The 18,225-nt window shown below is 51.8% G+C and overlaps 1 protein-coding gene across 2 annotated transcripts in view; it reads right to left on the reverse strand.

Moving 5' to 3' along the window:
- Positions 1-663: 663 nt before the first annotated feature.
- Positions 664-18,225, reverse strand: part of PHC1 (polyhomeotic homolog 1) — a 36,727-nt gene continuing 19,165 nt past the window's right edge. For both annotated transcript variants that reach the window (XM_060236783.1, XM_060236782.1), the window contains 6 exons: positions 16,671-16,879; positions 16,413-16,527; positions 11,185-11,293; positions 10,212-10,359; positions 4,799-5,030; positions 664-1,732 (listed from right to left, as the gene is read on the reverse strand). In XM_060236783.1, coding sequence (XP_060092766.1) covers positions 1,578-1,732; positions 4,799-5,030; positions 10,212-10,359; positions 11,185-11,293; positions 16,413-16,527; positions 16,671-16,879 — 968 coding nt within the window. In that variant the 3' untranslated portion in view covers positions 664-1,577. The remainder of the gene's footprint in view (positions 1,733-4,798; positions 5,031-10,211; positions 10,360-11,184; positions 11,294-16,412; positions 16,528-16,670; positions 16,880-18,225) is intronic.

An 18,225-nucleotide genomic window follows, 5' to 3' on the forward strand; every position in this document is an offset into this window, starting at 1 on the left:
ACCCCATGTCCCGCCCCAGCTGACCCAGCTCTTGTCGAATCTCAGAAGCCAAGCAGGGCCGGCCTGGTTAGTACTTGAGTGGGAGAATAGCAAGGAAGTGCAGGGTCGTAACAGACAACGGCAAGCCACTCCTTGTAGGCTCTTGTGGGGTGGCCATGTTGGCTGCATTTCAGCAGTGCTTTCCGCCAGAATGCTCCAGATCTTCTGCTGAGCTGGGAAACGGCTGCAACCTTTGCCAGTTCCCTGCCACGTCATTCTTTAGCCTCTCTCCCGGACAGATTATGGTAGCGATAATGGGCTTACCTATTCGAGTTGTTTGAGCAAAGTGAAAAGGGCCCCATCACTGGCTGAGCTACGTGGGCTGAACGTGCCCCTGTGGAGCTGAAACGGTTCTGGCCAAGCTGAGCATCAGTTTCAAAAGGGCCTTCTGAAGTTACTGAAAGTCAAAAGATCTTGGAAGCTTCTTTCGAGGGACAGCAGAGAGACGTGCACTGGCGTCATCACAGTTCTGTCAGAACCCTCTCAGCCCCACCTACCTCACGGTGCCCATTGTGGGGAAAGGAAGGGGATGCGATTGCAAGCCACTTTAAGACTCCTCAGGGTAGAGGAAAGCACCCTACGCTCCATCAACACGTAACCGGTCAACAGAACGAGGACTAGCGGTTTATTTTTTATTTTTTTTTGAAGCATTCTTTTACTGAGGGAATATTTCTGTGAAACAAAAATAAAACAGGCCTCTGATAAGAGGATACAAACCTGCTTGCAGAAGTTTTGTCTCATATGCTCTCTTAGGGGCGAGGACAAGATACAAAATGGGAAAAAAAAGAAAAATGCAAAATGTTAGACAAAACAGCTGCCGCTTCAGCAAACTTGTGTGTTTCCTTTGGATCTCGAAGGGTAGATCCTAACCCCGGCAGATAGCTGTGGTACTACCGACCTTTGTTATTTATTTTAAAAAGGGTGTCCCCCACACACATACGCCCTTTATAACCACACCACCGGATGTGCTCAGGTTTTCTGAGCAAGGCTCCTACCAGGCCCTAGCAAGCCCCCAATCTTTCATCTGCAACGTTTCCCTTCCTCCCCTGACCAAGGTGTGCGGAGGAGGCCTGTGGATAGTTTCCACCCAACGTCAGGCACTGGAGATTTCCAGCTGTGGGGAGAAAAGAAAAGGCAGCGGACAACGTTTTTGGTGTTCTTCCCCTTCTGCCCACTTTCCTCCTTCGATAAGACAAAGCTTGTCCAACATCCTGCATTAGCCATGCCCTTCCCGGGCATCTAATGGTTCTGAGGAGAACTCTGCTCGGAGAAGACGGACGGCCCCCTTCCTTGTCCCTTGCCCTCGGGAGCCTCCGGAGACCGTGACAAGGAAACGCTCTCTTCGTCGCCACATTTACCCTCAGGACAGTTCAGAGGCCAGGGACTGAATGTCCCAGCAGCAAAGGCTGTTCTTCAAGGGAGACGTTTCAAGGCCTCACTCCATAGCACTGATGCAGGCTAACAAGAGAGGTCTCTTTCCTTCCCGCCAGCGTCAAGAGCTTGAAGAAACGGCCTCGTAACGAGCGCGGTGCGTGTCATTAGGTCTCTTTGAGGATGTTGATCTTGGCACAGATCTTGAGGGCGGGACCCAGCTTGATGTTCATGGCGCTCATGAGGTGCTCCTCCTTCAGCAGGAGCAGGGCCTGCCCGTCAATCTCCTGGGAGCGAAACTCCTCTGCAATCTCCTGGCAGCCTGCGGGGTTGAGCACACCGTGAGGCCCATGGGAAGGAAGGGTGCCCTGTGTTGGGACAGGCCTAGTGGCTATGGCGGAGTGGGGCTGGACGGTCCCAGCTTGGATCTGGGAGGCCCAGGTTGGAGTCCCTACACTGCCATGGAAGCTTACCTGGGGACCACGGAAAGGAAGGGTGCCCTGTGTTGGGACAGGCCTAGTGGCTATGGCGGAGTGGGGCTGGACGGTCCCAGCTTGGATCTGGGAGGCCCAGGTTGGAGTCCCTACACTGCCATGGAAGCTTACTTGGGGACCATGGGAAGGAAGGGTGCCCTGTGTTGGGACAGGCCTAGTGGCTATGGCGGAGTGGGGCTGGACGGTCCCAGCTTGGATCTGGGAGGCCCAGGTTGGAGTCCCTACACTGCCATGGAAGCTTACCTGGGGACCACAGAAAGGAAGGGTGCCCTGTGTTGGGACAGGCCTAGTGGCTATGGCGGAGTGGGGCTGGACGGTCCCAGCTTGGATCTGGGAGGCCCAGGTTGGAGTCCCTACACTGCCATGGAAGCTTACCTGGGGACCATGGGAAGGAAGGGTGCCCTGTGTTGGGACAGGCCTAGTGGCTATGGCGGAGTGGGGCTGGACGGTCCCAGCTTGGATCTGGGAGGCCCAGGTTGGAGTCCCTACACTGCCATGGAAGCTTACCTGGGGACCATGGGAAGGAAGGGTGCCCTGTGTTGGGACAGGCCTAGTGGCTATGGCGGAGTGGGGCTGGACGGTCCCAGCTTGGATCTGGGAGGCCCAGGTTGGAGTCCCTACACTGCCATGGAAGCTTACCTGGGGACCATGGGAAGGAAGGGTGCCCTGTGTTGGGACAGGCCTAGTGGCTATGGCGGAGTGGGGCTGGACGGTCCCAGCTTGGATCTGGGAGGCCCAGGTTGGAGTCCCTACACTGCCATGGAAGCTTACCTGGGGACCATGGGAAGGAAGGGTGCCCTGTGTTGGGACAGGCCTAGTGGCTATGGCGGAGTGGGGCTGGACGGTCCCAGCTTGGATCTGGGAGGCCCAGGTTGGAGTCCCTACACTGCCATGGAAGCTTACCTGGGGACCATGGAAAGGAAGGGTGCCCTGTGTTGGGACAGGCCTAGTGGCTATGGCGGAGTGGGGCTGGACGGTCCCAGCTTGGATCTGGGAGGCCCAGGTTGGAGTCCCTACACTGCCATGGAAGCTTACCTGGGGACCACAGAAAGGAAGGGTGCCCTGTGTTGGGACAGGCCTAGTGGCTATGGCGGAGTGGGGCTGGACGGTCCCAGCTTGGATCTGGGAGGCCCAGGTTGGAGTCCCTACACTGCCATGGAAGCTTACCTGGGGACCACGGAAAGGAAGGGTGCCCTGTGTTGGGACAGGCCTAGTGGCTATGGCGGAGTGGGGCTGGACGGTCCCAGCTTGGATCTGGGAGGCCCAGGTTGGAGTCCCTACACTGCCATGGAAGCTTACCTGGGGACCACGGAAAGGAAGGGTGCCCTGTGTTGGGACAGGCCTAGTGGCTATGGCGGAGTGGGGCTGGACGGTCCCAGCTTGGATCTGGGAGGCCCAGGTTGGAGTCCCTACACTGCCATGGAAGCTTACCTGGGGACCACGGAAAGGAAGGGTGCCCTGTGTTGGGACAGGCCTAGTGGCTATGGCGGAGTGGGGCTGGACGGTCCCAGCTTGGATCTGGGAGGCCCAGGTTGGAGTCCCTACACTGCCATGGAAGCTTACCTGGGGACCACGGAAAGGAAGGGTGCCCTGTGTTGGGACAGGCCTAGTGGCTATGGCGGAGTGGGGCTGGACGGTCCCAGCTTGGATCTGGGAGGCCCAGGTTGGAGTCCCTACACTGCCATGGAAGCTTACTTGGGGACCATGGGAAGGAAGGGTGCCCTGTGTTGGGACAGGCCTAGTGGCTATGGCGGAGTGGGGCTGGACGGTCCCAGCTTGGATCTGGGAGGCCCAGGTTGGAGTCCCTACACTGCCATGGAAGCTTACTTGGGGACCATGGAAAGGAAGGGTGCCCTGTGTTGGGACAGGCCTAGTGGCTATGGCGGAGTGGGGCTGGACGGTCCCAGCTTGGATCTGGGAGGCCCAGGTTGGAGTCCCTACACTGCCATGGAAGCTTACCTGGGGACCACAGAAAGGAAGGGTGCCCTGTGTTGGGACAGGCCTAGTGGCTATGGCGGAGTGGGGCTGGACGGTCCCAGCTTGGATCTGGGGGGCCCAGGTTGGAGTCCCTACACTGCCATGGAAGCTTACCTGGGGACCTTATAAGGGCCAATCACACGCTCAGCCCAGCCCAGCCCACCGGTTTGTTGTCAAGATAAAATGGAGGAGATGAGAATGTCATAAATCATTTCGGGTCCCCATTAGGGAGAAACGGGGAGGGGGGGGGGAGACACATTCAGCAAACAAGTGAACGAACCCACCATTTGCTACTAACCAAGGGTACAAAATATTTCACGGTCCCCTTTGACACGGCTGCATTACCATACCCGTGGAGGGAAGGGGTATGTGGGACAAAGCGGGAGGGGGACGCAAATCGGCAGCAATGCTCCTTCCAAGCTGAGGGTTGTCGTGAGCAAAAATTCTCCTTCGTGAGCTACTAGCGAAGTTTTGAGCAAGTGATTTGGCTACTGCATGCTCTGGGGCCATCCTTCCTGAACGAAGGCAAAAATACGTGAGCCAGAGGCTAAAAAAACGGAGCTAGCCCACGCTAACTCAGCTCAGAGGGAGCACTGGTCAGCAGATAAACGCCACTGGGCCAGGAATTGAGAAAGCATTATCAGAAGGCTACTGATGGAAGCCTTGCTTGCACCTGGATGCCCGGGGGAACGAGGGGATAAGCCGTGGCTGCCCCTGAGCCAATGCTTTTACACCTGGACTACTTTCCCTCTACCTCAACAGGCTGGCTGGGAAGATAAAAGGGGGGTGGAGGTGGGGAGGGAAAACAGGAGACCATGCCCAGAGTTTCCTTGGTTGAAGGGCATAATAAAATGGAGGCCAATCAGCCTGTTTTCTCTGGCCTGGGTGTCGGTAAGAAGGAGTGCCGGAGGCCTTGCCTTGTAAGGATGCGATGAACTCGTACACTTCCTCTACGCTCCAGCGGCTGGGGTTGCTGGAGAGGAAGACCGGATTGATGCCGTGAAGGTCCGCGGCTGGCGGGATCATGCTCGAACTGGTCAGGTCTCGTTCTCCGTGAGCCGCTCTGACGGAGAGGGGTCCCGGAGACGTGGGGGACAGCGCTTCATCGTAGCTGGAGTTGTCCGACCCTCGGCTGGAGTCCTCTTGGCCCTGCACAATCCAGGCAACCCGGAAAGGGAGGAAATGCTTAGGACACGAGAGTCCTTTCCCCTGAGAAGCAGGACAACAAACAGAACACTGGCTATACCACCCCCCCCCCTGACTTGAGCTCAGACTACTGGAAAGTAGCCAGTACGTATGTTAGGAATTGGAGGCAACTGCTTAGACAATCCCACCTCCCTCAGGAATTGCTGTCTGGGGGCGCTGGAAGCCTCTGGTCAAGAGGGAGGAAGGCTCCTCCCCCAAGAGGTGTTCATCACCGTTTTTCAGGGCACATGTCACCAGCCTGGTCAACATGCCCCCCACCAATGCGGCCGCTTAGGGTGGCCAGTCTGGCTCTAACCAGAGCCTGGGACTTCTCCAGCTCTAGCTCTGTGGCAGGGGCTCCCGGAAGAGAGGAGAGCGAGCAACACAGGCCCTTGGAGATCTCCAGGGGGCACTACGAGGCCTGCCCGTTAGCCAGGGGGACTGAATCAGCAGAGGAGGAGGGGGAGAAAAGAGATTTGGGATTTGCCATTTTATTTTTGGATTTAGTTGGGGTAGAGATAGGAAGGCCTGCAGGGGAAAAGTGAACTTTTTTTTAGGGGGGGAGCGGGAGAGAAAGATTATGAAATATTTTCTTTTACACTGATAAACAGCATATTTATGACAAGGCGTTCATATATTTTATCCTCCAATATTATTTCTAAAAACTACGTAACATGAAAAGGGGTGTCAAACATGCATCCTGGGGGCTGAATCAGGCCCCTGGAGGGTTCCTATCAGGCCCCTGAGCAACTGGCTCTTGTCTGCTTTCTTCTTCCTATATCTTGCTTCCTTCTGCATAACAGCTTGCTTTGCCAGGCTTTCTCAATCACACAGCAGAGCTACTGAGCCAAGCTTCTCTTCCTTCTGTTGGCTGAGGCTCCTCCCCCTCCTGGTCCCCTGGGGAGGGAGGGAAAGAGCCAGCGCTTCCTTTGCCTAGTTCCCTGGATCCCGTGGGAGAAATACAAAGCAAGCACCTTTAAGACCGAGTGCGAATGTTTTAAGTTTTTAAAAAATATATATTTAATTTGTGTCCTTTATAAAGTTTATATCTCTGCTACCTGATCTTAAATAGATACACACACGGCCCAATCCCACATGGCCCGGCCCAACAAGGTCTCATTTTTGTCAGATCCGGCCCTCACAACAAATGAGTTCGATACCCCTGATGTAAAGTATCAAATCATTGCAATACTGAGGATAAGCAAATGCTGGATGCAGGGCTTTTTTGGTAGAAAAGGCCCAGCAGGAACTCATTTGCCTATTAGGCCACACCCCTCAATGTCACCATTGTTTCACATAGGGGTATCTGTAGAAAAAGCCTGCCAGGAATTCATTTGCATGTTAGGCCACACCCCCTGACATCAAACCAGCCGGAACTGCGTTTCTGCTCAAAGCAAGCCTTGGATGGGATACAATTCAAATGCTCAGAAAATATTGATACAATTTGGTATCAAGTATGATATTTTTATGCCAAGCCAATTTATGCACAATGCACTTTATGTTCTCAACGTTAACGGTGACTTTCACTCTGCAAGGAGTACTAATATTGCATTTTCAATTTCTCCCAAAAATTATGGGTTTTTTTCGAGGGGGGGGGGAGAACAGATTTAAAATGTGGGTTTTTCATGGCCTCAAAATGTATGGCATTTTTACAAATTTAAGCCAGCAGTGTTCCGGAAAAAGTGAAGAAAAATAGCGCTGGAAGAAGTGCAGAAAAGGGCAACTAGAATGATTAAAGGTTTGGAACACTTTCCCTATGAAGAAAGGTTAAAACGCTTGGGGCTCTTTAGCCTGGAGAAACGTCGACTGCGGGGTGACATGATAGAGGTTTACAAGATAATGCATGGGATGGAGAAAGTGGAGAAAGAAGTCCTTTTCTCCTTTTCTCACAATACAAGAACTCGTGGGCATTCAATGAAATTGCTGAGCAGTCAGGTTAAAACGGATAAAAGGAAGTCTTTCTTCACCCAAAGGGTGATTAACATGTGGAATTCACTGCCACAGGAAGTGGCGGCGGCTACAAGCATAGCCAGCTTTAAGAGGGGATTGGATAAAAATATGGAGCAGAGGTCCATCAGTGGCTATTAGCCACAGTGTGTGTGTGTGTGTGTATACAAACACACATATATTGGCCACTGCGTGACACAAAGTGTTGGACTGGATGGGCCATTGGCCTGATCCAACATGGCTTCTCTTATGTTCTTATGTTTTAACTCCTTGTAAACCACAAGGGAAGGTGCGGTATAAATGTTTTAACAAATAAAATGGCAACCAATATTCTGGGCCATGGCCTCCTGCCAGGGCAGCCAGGAAACCCCCATGGTGCCAACTCCAGATGAGGGGGGGAGGCGTAACCCCAGGACCCAGTCTGGAGGCGTGGCTGTGGGCGACTGAGAAACTAGCGCAATGAACAATGTGGCCCTGGATCACATATTTAGAAAAGATTAATCCTTGTGATATTGTAGAACAGCTTCTGTAACATGTAATAATTACGTTTGATAGTTTTTCTTAAAGAAAGGTATGTTGCCAGCATGTTTGGAGAGTGTTTTGCCGGCAAGTATTAGCGCAAAAGGCTTTGTGTCTTACTAAGGATCGGCTTGCTTGCTGCATAAATGCTGAGTTGTGAATAAGAGGTAAGTCTAAATGACACAGCATTTGCTCCTTTATACTAAGATTCCATTCAGCTACACGGTGTCCCTTGCGCTATACTGATTATCATTAATTCTAGGGAGATAATCTCTCAGGAAGATCTATTAAGAAAAACTTCGGAGGAAGATAAACTACAAAATGGGCTCACGCGCTTGTCGTATATTACAATTTATTACAGAAGCTGTACTACATCATCGCAAGGATGGGGCTTTCCTCAATTTGCGACACAGGATCGCACTGTTAGTTGTGATAAGTCTTCTCCTACCTGTGTAATATGTATTTTTATTAACTACAGAACAGAGTAGCCATAAATCACAGTGACAGATAGCCTGTTGGGTTTTACACTGTGCTCCCGGTTTGCTACTCTGCAAAGAAACTGCAGAATCCACCATCCTGTGATATTTGGCTTCAAATACACGTGTGTGTGAAGGTTCAAAAATGAATGGACAAAATCAGAAGAGGAATGAGGCGCAACCAAATCCCCAGAGGTGGAAAGGGAGGGATTTGAGGGGGGGGGGAAGGAGGTTCTTGTCCCTACAAGCCAACACTAATCAGCTCTCCCTAAAAACGACGAGTTGTGAATTTTGTTCCCTTTTTATCTGCCTGGGTCCTTAGCCTCACAATCCTCTCGTTAAGCAGTATATAGGCAGTGGTCCAAGAGGAACGTGGAGGAAGAGTTCAGGGAAGTCCTGAGGAAAGTGGATGGCGCTAGAGGAGCCAAGACGTTGCGACAGCATGGGGGGCCTGCATAAAGAAGACGACTGCAGATTTATACCCCGTTCTTCTCTCATAATCAGAGACTCAGAGCGGCTTACAATCTCCTATATCTTCCTCCCCCACAACAGACAACCTGTGACGTGAGGGCTCTCACAGCAGCTGCCCTTTCAAGGACAACCTCTGCCAGAGCTATGGCTGACCCAAGGCCATGCCAGCAGGTGCAAGTGGAGGAGTGGGGAATCAAACCCGGTTCTCCCAGATAAGAGTCCGCACACTTTACCGCTACACCAAACTGGCTGTCAGGAAACATCACCGGCCACCTTACAGCACAAGAATTCCTGTGTTTATGAAGATGAGGAAGATATTGCATTTCTATCCCGTCCTCCACTCCGAAGAGTCTCAGAGCAGCTCACAATCTCCTCTCCCTTCCTCCCCCACAACAGACACCCTGTGAGGTGGGTGGGGCTGAGAGGGCTCTCACAGCAGCTGCCCTTTCAAGGACAGAGTCTCAGAATGGCCTACAATCTCCTTTACCTTCCTCCCCCACAACAGACACCCTGTGAGGTGGGTGAGGCTGAGAGGGCTCTCACAGCAGCTGCCCTTTCAAGGACAGAGTCTCAGAATGGCCTACAATCTCCTTTACCTTCCTCCCCCACAACAGACACCCTGTGAGGTGGGTGGGGCTGAGAGGGCTCTCACAGCAGCTGCCCTTTCAAGGACAGAGTCTCAGAGTGGCTCACAATCTCCTTTCCCTTCCTCCCCCACAACAGACACCCTGTGGGGTGGGTGGGGCTGAGAGGGCTCTCACACCAGCTGCCTTTTCAAGGACAGAGTCTCAGAGCGGCTCACAATCTCCTTTCCCTTCCTCCCCCACAACAGACACCCTGTGAGGTGGGTGGGGCTGAGAGGGCTCTCACAGCAGCTGCCCTTTCAAGGACAACCTCTGCCAGAGCTGTGGCTGACCCAAGGCCATTCCAGCAGGTGCAAGTGGAGAAGTGGGGAATCAAACCCGGTTCTCCCAGATAAGAGTCCGCACACTTAGCCACTACACCAAACTGGCTCTCCAGCTTGATGGTGGAGGGGGAGACGGGGAGGACACAGGGACTGACCATTCGCCCTAGGTATCACCTGCTGCCTCATCATTTATTGCTGGTTAATGCTTTGCACGTGGGCCAAGACTCCCATAAATAATGCAGAAGAAGGATACAGATTTCTTTCCTGCTGATCTGCCCAGTCTAGTGACCACCACTGGCCCTGGTTTCTGGTGGAGAGGACTGACGCCGGTTGGGTGGAGGAAAGGGGAAGACAAAAGCAGAAAGCAGCCAGGAAAGAAGAGACCTCTCCCAGCCAACTACCATCTGCCTTTAAAAAAAATAATCACAAATGCCACCTGTTAAGGCTGCAAGTTGAGGGGTGGGGGGGGACCCTATTTGGGGCGATGAGCATTACGCTGCCTAAAATATGCAATACCTTGATTATCCTTTTCTAAAAATATTCAAAAATTCAGCTAAGAACACTTCCGTAGGAATGAACCCCACTGAATAAAATGGCCTGTCTAAGCAGACCTGCTCAAAATTGTTAAGAAGCTTGTGTTGTACGGACCCTCAAAGCTGCACACACAAAGCTTGTTCAGTTTGAAAGCAATTTCGGCCCCTGGCACCATTTCAAGGGGCTTGTTTTGAATCCAGCCCACCCTGGTGCAGAAAGGGCGAGGCCAACGGCAGCTCCACCCTCTCCCCACCACAGGCACAGAACAGCTGGAGGAAACGGCAGCCTCACCCGGTGGCGCTTGCCCTGGATCTTGGCTCGGGCGATCTCTGAGCTGCTGCGCCGAGGCCCACGCCGTCGACGGGCGTAGCTGGCTTCCTGGATCTCCTTCATCTTCTTCCTTTGCAAACGAAGCTGGTGGCTGCATCCCACGTTGTACCTGAAAGAAGAGGCGAGGACGGAGTCTTGCCTGCCACAAAAGCCCTTTGGGGGGCTGCCAGTTCCTCCTCTCTCAGCAAAACGGCCGGATGTCTCGACCACTAAAACCCTACGGAGTTGCCTGAAGACTATCTCCATTTGCTCGCCCGCCCGCCTATAACACAGAGAAGGAACATCTGGCCTAATTGCCCACCTTTATACTACAGTCAGATCTTGGCATAAGGAACTCTGAACATAAAAGCAAACAGACCCAGGTGGGCAGCTGCGTTGGTCTGAAGCAACAGAACCAAGCAAGAGTCCAGTAGCCCCTTTAAGACCGACGAAGTTTTATTCAGAATGTCAGCTTTCGTGTGCGTGCAGACTCCTTCGGGCGAGGAATGAGGAACAGTGAGCAGAGCTACATACAGCTGGTGGGCAGTGGTTGAGAATGCAAAACGGTACAAAGTTAAAATCCAATGGCAAAATGCACCATTTTGCATTCTCAACCGCTGCCCTCCAGCAATAAGTGGCTCTGCTCACTGTACTTCATTCCTTGTCTGAAGAAGTCTGAAGAAACCTTACATTCTGAATAAAACTTGGTTGGTCTTAAAGGTGCAAACTGACTCCTACTTTGTTCTATCAATTGACTCCTACTTTGTTCTATAAAAGCCAATAGTAATGCCAGCCAACTTCCCTTTCCTCTGTTCATTTGTGGGCTTCTTTCCTTTTCCAAAAGAAATCAGTGCCACTCCCGATGTACCTGATGACGCTACCACAACAGCCCGTTTAAATTCTCGTGCAATGAACTTATGCCCCTTGAATATCAAGGACGTCCAGCTGCCGTTACCTCTTGGCACACGTCACAGAACAGAATCTCTTAGAACCGCGGAACTGATTGGCGGGGCCGTATTTTCCACAGAATTCACATTTCAGCAGGTTCCCTTTCTTGTCTTGCTCTATGGAATGAAAAGCACAGGAAAACACTGAGAACAACCCAAGAAATTTTCACCGACTAGTAGCAGCACAGGTCATCTGCTGAAAGCAAGGGGGGGGGAATCCTTTTTCTGTTTTTACATTGCACTAAATGCTTATTTACACACTTTATATGTGAAAGTAATAATTGAACCGGTGCAGTTTTGAATTCTGCCATTGCTAATACACCAGTGCCTGTGTAAGGGGTGTGCATTCGGTTCGGCCGAACCGCGTAGAGCACCGAATCACCCGATTCGGTAGTATACGGCACCGTATATTACCAATCCCATTTTCAGGCCATTAAACGGGAGCCGTATATGGCTCCCCGTATACTTCCGTATAGATATTCAGAAGTATACGGAAGTCAATGGAAAAGGTGGGAAAGGAGCTTCTGCAGCCTCAGGGGAGCTGCTTGCTTCCTTTCCCGCCTTTGGATGCCTTTCCCCACCTCTCCCATAGCCTCCCTGGGATCAGGGAAGGAGGGGGATAGGAGCCCCAGCATCCAATTCAAAGCACGCATTTGCAAAATGCATTGCAAATGCATGCTTTGCAGGGCTGTTGTGTAGCTGATAGCTGGGCTAATCCCTCAGCCATCAGCTACATTGTTGTTCTTTTGTTTACTTGGGCATCCAAGTAAACAGTGTTCTCTGGCCAATCACAGAGCGGTGCTATTTTTTGAAACTGCTCTGTGGGTCAGAGAACCTTTTTAAGGCGTCTGCCTGGCTGGACTCCTCCATTGCTGTTGTGTTGGTGTGAGACAGAGATTGTGCTGCGCTGGCCCTTGGCCTCAGCTGCTGCTGCTCTACCTCAGCCTTGCCTGACCTGCCAGACAGTGCCTGGAGAAGAGAAGACGTCTAAAGGTAAGACAGTCTTGGGGTTCCTGTTTTTATTTTAGTTAGTAAAAGGACTCAGAGTCCCTTTACTTATCCAGATTTTGGTGGGTGAGTACTGGGTGGGGGCGTTATTTGGGGTTAGGGGGTTCTGCTGGGGGTGGGGGCCCTAGGTGGGGTGGGGGGTTTGCCAATTTGCCCGTATCTTACTTTAGTGAGAGGACTTTTAAAAGTGCAGTGTCCTTTTACTTTTCTTGATTTGGATGGCTTGGATTTCTTGGGGTTAGGGTGAAGGTTTTTTTTGGGGGGGAGGGGTTGGTAAAGTTCCTGTATTGTTAAAAGTTAAGTTTTTTACTGCTTTAAAAGGCTTCTGTGTTTGATTTGTTGCTGCTGTCTTTGTGGTGTTGCTGTTGCTCCTTTTCTCTTCTGCTTCTGGTTCTTGGGGGGGGGGCTGTTTGGACTCATTTTCATTGTTTAAAAGGCCACTTTTTTAACAGCTGAGTTTCTTGGCCTTCTGTTTGGATCTACTGTTGCAGATTTTGCATCCTCCTGTTCTGGTTTTGGAGGGGGGGTGTTGACTGATTTGGCCTGAGGTTTCTTATTGGTGAGAATAACATTTTTTAACAGCTGAGTATCTTGGCCTTCTCCTGTTGTCCCTTTTCCTGGTTCTGGGTTTGGGGGTGGTGGTGTTGTTGACTAGTTTGGCCTGAGGTTTCTTATTGGTGAAAAGGCCACTTTTTTAACAGCTGAGTATCCTGGCCTTCTCCTATTGTCCCTTTTCCTGGTTCGGGGTTTGGGGGGGGGGGTGTTGTTGACTAGTTTGGCCTGAGGTTTCTTATTGGTGAAAAGGCCACTTTTTTAACAGTTGAGTATCTTGGCCTTCTCCTGTTGTCCCTTTTCCTGGTTCTGGGTTTAGTGGGGGGGGGGGGGGTGTTGTTGACTGATTTGGCCTGAGGTTTCTTATTGGCGAAAAGGGGGGTTCAAAGTTAAGTTTCTTTCTGTCACGTTTTGGTTTTTTTAAGTTACCTCTGGTTGGTGTGAGGGGGTTGGTGTGTGGGCTGTGTGGGGTGGGGTTTTTATAGAGTTGTTTTTGGAGTCTGAGGCTGCTTTCGGTTTGCCTAGGGCCACTAAATAGGTTGCCCCACTAATAAGGGTGTTTTTAGGGATTGTGTTTTTTGAAATTTAAAAAAAAATTAATCCAGTTTAGGGCTTTATCTTCTTTCAAAATTCAACTAGGCCAGATAGGGGCGATTTAAAAAGATTTTAGGTTTCTCATAAAAGGCAGCGTGACTACTAGGCCACATCAGGCTCCCTTTTAAAGAGACTAGGGTTGCAGTGCATCTTGCTTTCAGCCACTGAAAGCTGGTGCATCCTTAGATTTCCATAGTGTAAACCACAACTTCTCTCAAGTTAGGGGACACCTGATTTCTAGTTTGCAAGGAAATCCGGTTTGTCCCAGGATCTAGTTAGGAGATTATTTCACTAGGAGGATATAACAAGGATTGCCTTCATCTCAAGGTAGCCTTTTAAAAACGGTAGCCAGGTAGAGGCAGGATCACCTAGGCTCCTAAACTTTACCAGATCACTACTACCCCAACCCAAAGAAAGACAGCTAAGGGACCAAAGAAAAAAACAAACAAGTTTTGGTGGGAGGGTTTTTAAAAAGAAGTCAGGGCACCTGTTGGTTCAGGGTACAGTGCAGTGAGTTAGGTTTGTAAAAAAAAACCACTTTCAGTTCAGGTTGTGTGAGACTGGCCAAGGGTGACATGAGTGACAGGCAGCAGAAGAGGGGCCCTGGGGGCAAGGCCAAGGAGAAGACTAGAGGGGAGGGGGAGGACCCAGGTCTCCCCCCCACCTGTGCGTAGGGCCACTCCACAGCCGCCTAGCAGCACTCCGACCTCTGGCCAGAGTGTGATGAAGAAGAAGGCCCGCCTTGGGCCCTTCATCGAGGCTGCTGCTGGGGCGCCCCCAGCAGAGGTGCCATTAGGTGCTGGCACTGAGCAGGGGTCTGCTGCTCGGGCAGTCTCTCCTCCAGGTGATGTCACTCGGCCTCAGCAGCCGGAGGAGGGGCAGCAAGAGCAGCCTTCCTTGGAGATGAGCTTTGGGGACAGTTTTCTGTCCAAAACGACCACCCCAAGGAGGGTGCAGAGTGTCGTGCAGGAGCTGGAGGAGAAGCTGGTTGAGGAGGACCAGCCCCCTTCTTCGGTTCCTTCAGGCACCAGCAGTCCTTCAGGGGATGGCCAGGAGGGGAGGCCGCATGGGGTGGGGGAAGAGATGGAGACACACAAGGTGCCTCCATCTCCGCCCACTTCCCCCTGGTGGCCAGCCCCTCCTGCCACCCCGAGACACGATGTGTCTGCCCCGAGCACCTCACAGGAGGTGGCTCCGGACACCAAAGCTGCCAGTCAGCTTGGGCATCCGTACACCTCCGAAGTCTGGAAGTATTTCAAACTTATGGAGGATCCACGCTATGCGCAGTGCCAGCTGTGCAGGGCCCGGATCAGTCGTGGGCGGGACCCTGCCCACCTGACTCCGGGGGGGGGGATGCAAAACCACCTGCGGAAGCATCACCCGGTGGTGCGTCTTAAGGGGGAGAAGCAGGCTGATGCTGTGGTGCCCAAGCGGCCAACATCACCCAGCCAGGAGGTCAGTCCCATCGCGACTGCCTCTGGAGCTCTCCAGGAGCGTTCCATGGGAGTACAGGAACGCCAGCCATCTCTGCCTGAGATGTTTGGTAGGGGTGGCACCTGTGTGCCAAGAGGGGGAATCAGGTATGGCAGGAAGGTGATTGCCTGGAACCTTGCCAGGTCGGTCGTCCATGGGCTTCCATTTGCAGTGGTCGAGAATCCTGGGGTGCTAGGGTTGCTCGAGTGCCTGGAGCCCTGGCACAAAGTTCCTGCTAGAACCACCCTTAGCAGGACCATTGTGCCAGCTGTTTTCAGGGCAACCAGATCTGTGGTGAAAAAGCATTTGTCCTTTATAGGGGAGAGTCCCTTGAAGGTCCCCTGCAAATTTGAGGGCTCTCCCTCAAACCCCCTCCCCTCCAGGCGGCTTCCAATATACCCTATTTTGCCATTGATTTCAATGGCCATAGGGTATAATGGGGCCGTATATTTGGAATAGCAGCGCCATCTACCGTATATGCGGCTATTCCAAGTACGGTAATAGGAAACACACGGCATTCCGTATCTTTTTGGCCCTGTGTATTTCCGAATCTGTGTAATTCCGTAATTTTTTTTTTTTTGTGCACACCCCTAGCCTGTGTTAAGAGGAATTTGGAAGCCTGTTCAAAATTACAACAAGATATAGTCAAATTATGACCCTATAAATAGAACTCTGCATTTCTCCAAGCAATCTTTGGGAGTCCTGTTAAAAGATCTGGTTTCCCTCAATACAACACGACAGCAGTCTGTTAATATAAACATGAATCAGGTGACTGATCCATTATCCAGATCAGTAAAACCTGCTCTGACAGACAATAGCTCTCCAGGGTCTCGAGCCGAGCTCTTTCCCATCACCTCCTGCCTAGACCTTTTCCCTGGAGTTGCTGGGGATTGAACCTGGGACCTTCCGCATGCCAAGGGGATGCTCTGCCACTGAACTATGGCCCATCCCAACCCAGAAGGACAAGCACCCTCCAACACTGCCCCCAAGATACAGAGAAATCCTGGCGTGTTTCTTTCCTCCGGCCTCCCTTTGAGAGAGGGAGCCAATCAACAAACTTGGCTCAGCACAATTGCAAGGAGAGAGAAATATGGGCGGAGGTGACGTCCAAGGACGAGTAGTTCGCAGGAAGGAAAGAGTTAACCCTCCCTTGTAGTCTTAACCGCCTGGACACAACAGAGGACATCATTGCGGAATGCCCTCTGTATGAGGTATCCCGGGGAAAACTGCTCTTAACTTGGCTCTGTCCCAAAAGGTATCTGAATACTAAGTTGAAATGTCAATTTCTCTTAAATGACCTGGTCCCTGAGATCACTAATGCCGTCGCCGAATTTCTTATAGGAGTTCTTAAAGTTCAAAATTTTTAGATAGCAATGTCCTTTACTGTACTTATCCGTATGGAATCCTAGATCTGATTCCTTTGGCTCAATGCTAATTCTCTTAGGAATTTTTACATTTTCAAACATCCAACAGCGCCGCTTTTAAACGCGCTTAATTTCCCCTAGACCTTATTGCTATGTTATAAGGCTTTATTTGCTTCTGACTGTAGATATGTCAATAAAGGTCTTTGGAGTTAACCCTCCCCCTGGTCTGATCGAGCCCCTCCTACCTGCTGTCATGCTGTCTCCTCCTGGGGAGTTGCTGGGCTGGCTCTCCGTCTGTCTGGAGGAAGCCCCTCCCTGAAGAGGCTTTTCAAACTCTTTCAGGAGCTGAGAACAACCCACCTGTGGGGAAAGGGTTGGAAGAAATCAGCAACCTCCTCCTCGGACGCTCCCTAGGTGACCCCGCAGGACCACAGACGCTTTTTCTCGGCTCCGTCACACCTGGTAGCGAGAACGGCATTGGGCAGCACAAAGAGCCCTCTTACCGGGAACGGTTCTGCCCCTTCCTGGATGACGAAGCCCTCGATGATGTGCGTGAGGATCTGCGGCTTGACGATGGCTTGCGGAGGCTTGGAGTCTCCCAGCTGACGCGACACCATGCCCAGCAGAGACGAAGCCGTCGAGGAGGGCGCGACGGAGCCCGGCTCGCTTGCGGGAGCGTTTGAGGCGGCACTGGGGGCGGACTCTGATTTCTCTAAAAGGACAGAAAGAAGGACGAGCGGTTCAGCGCACCTGAATCTGGCATCCCAATTGCAGACGTCTGTGACTTGGGTAAGATCTGCGGCTGGTGCCATCTGTAGAGTTCAAGCGTTACTGCGTCTGATAATTTTTCCACTGGGAAAAGGCCGAAAGGACGGAATCCCTCCGAATTTTTCTGATTCTTTTCTGGGCCCTCACCTCTTAGACAGAGGAAGGCCAGTGGTGAAATATACAGAACGAGGCGCTCATGATCTGGCTCAACCCGCCCCCCTCCCCACTCCACTTGCACCAATCTATGTCATTATCAATTTTTTTTTTAAAAAAAACCTTCTTCCAAGTTTATTCATTTACAAAAGGACACACACTTTTTACAGTGGACCCCAGGCCAAGCACACCAATTTAAAACACACACCCACCCACAAAACCCCCTTTGAGATCCAACCCAGGACACGGGGGCTAGCTCAGAAAAGGCCAAGTTCAAGCCGTGGCCAGTCTCCCAGCCCTAAGCTGGGCAGAGCTTCATAGCTGCACTCACTGATAGCGGGAGAGGTGGTCCTTCGAGCATCTGGGCTCCAGGCGATGAGAGGACAAGCAGAAATACCTTCAGCTGGGCTGAGAGACAGATCAGCCCCGAGCGCAGGTGTTCCACAGCGAGGGCTGAGTGTCTCAGTGAGCTGACCAGCTGGCATTTCCAACTCATCGTTAAGGGCAGCCCGATTCAGAATATGCATGACTGTCGTCTAACATCGTTAGGGGAGGGACGGTGGCTCAGCGGTAGAGCATCTGCTTGGTAAGCAGAAGGTCCCAGGTTCAATCCCCGGCATCTCCAAAAAAGGGTCCAGGCAAGCAGGTGCGAAAAACCTCAGCTAGAGACCCTGGAGAGCCGCTGCCAGTCTGAGAAGACAATACTGACTTTGATGGACCAAGGGTCTGATTCAGTATAAGGCAGCTTCATATGTTCATATGTTTGGGGAGGGACGGTGGCTCAGTGGTAGAGCATCTGCTTGGGAAGCAGAAGGTCCCAGGTTCAATCCCCGGCATCTCCAAAAAAGGGTTCAGGCAAATAGGTGTGAAAAACCTCAGCTTGAGACCCTGGAGAGCCGCTGCCAGTCTGAGAAGACAATATAGACTTTGATGGACCAAGGGTTTGATTCGGTAGAAGGCAGCTTCGTATGTTCATATGTCTAAGGGGAGGGACGGTGGCTCAGTGGTAGAGCATCTGCTTGGGAAGCAGAAGGTCCCAGGTTCAATCCCCGGCATCTCCAACTCAAAAGGGTCCAGGCAAGTAGGCGTGAGAAACCTCAGCTTGAGACCCTGGAGAGCCGCTGCCAGTCTGAGGAG

This window comes from Heteronotia binoei, chromosome 4 (assembly GCF_032191835.1).
Source record: "Heteronotia binoei isolate CCM8104 ecotype False Entrance Well chromosome 4, APGP_CSIRO_Hbin_v1, whole genome shotgun sequence".
In the NCBI taxonomy this organism is placed as follows: Eukaryota; Metazoa; Chordata; class Lepidosauria; order Squamata; family Gekkonidae; genus Heteronotia; species Heteronotia binoei.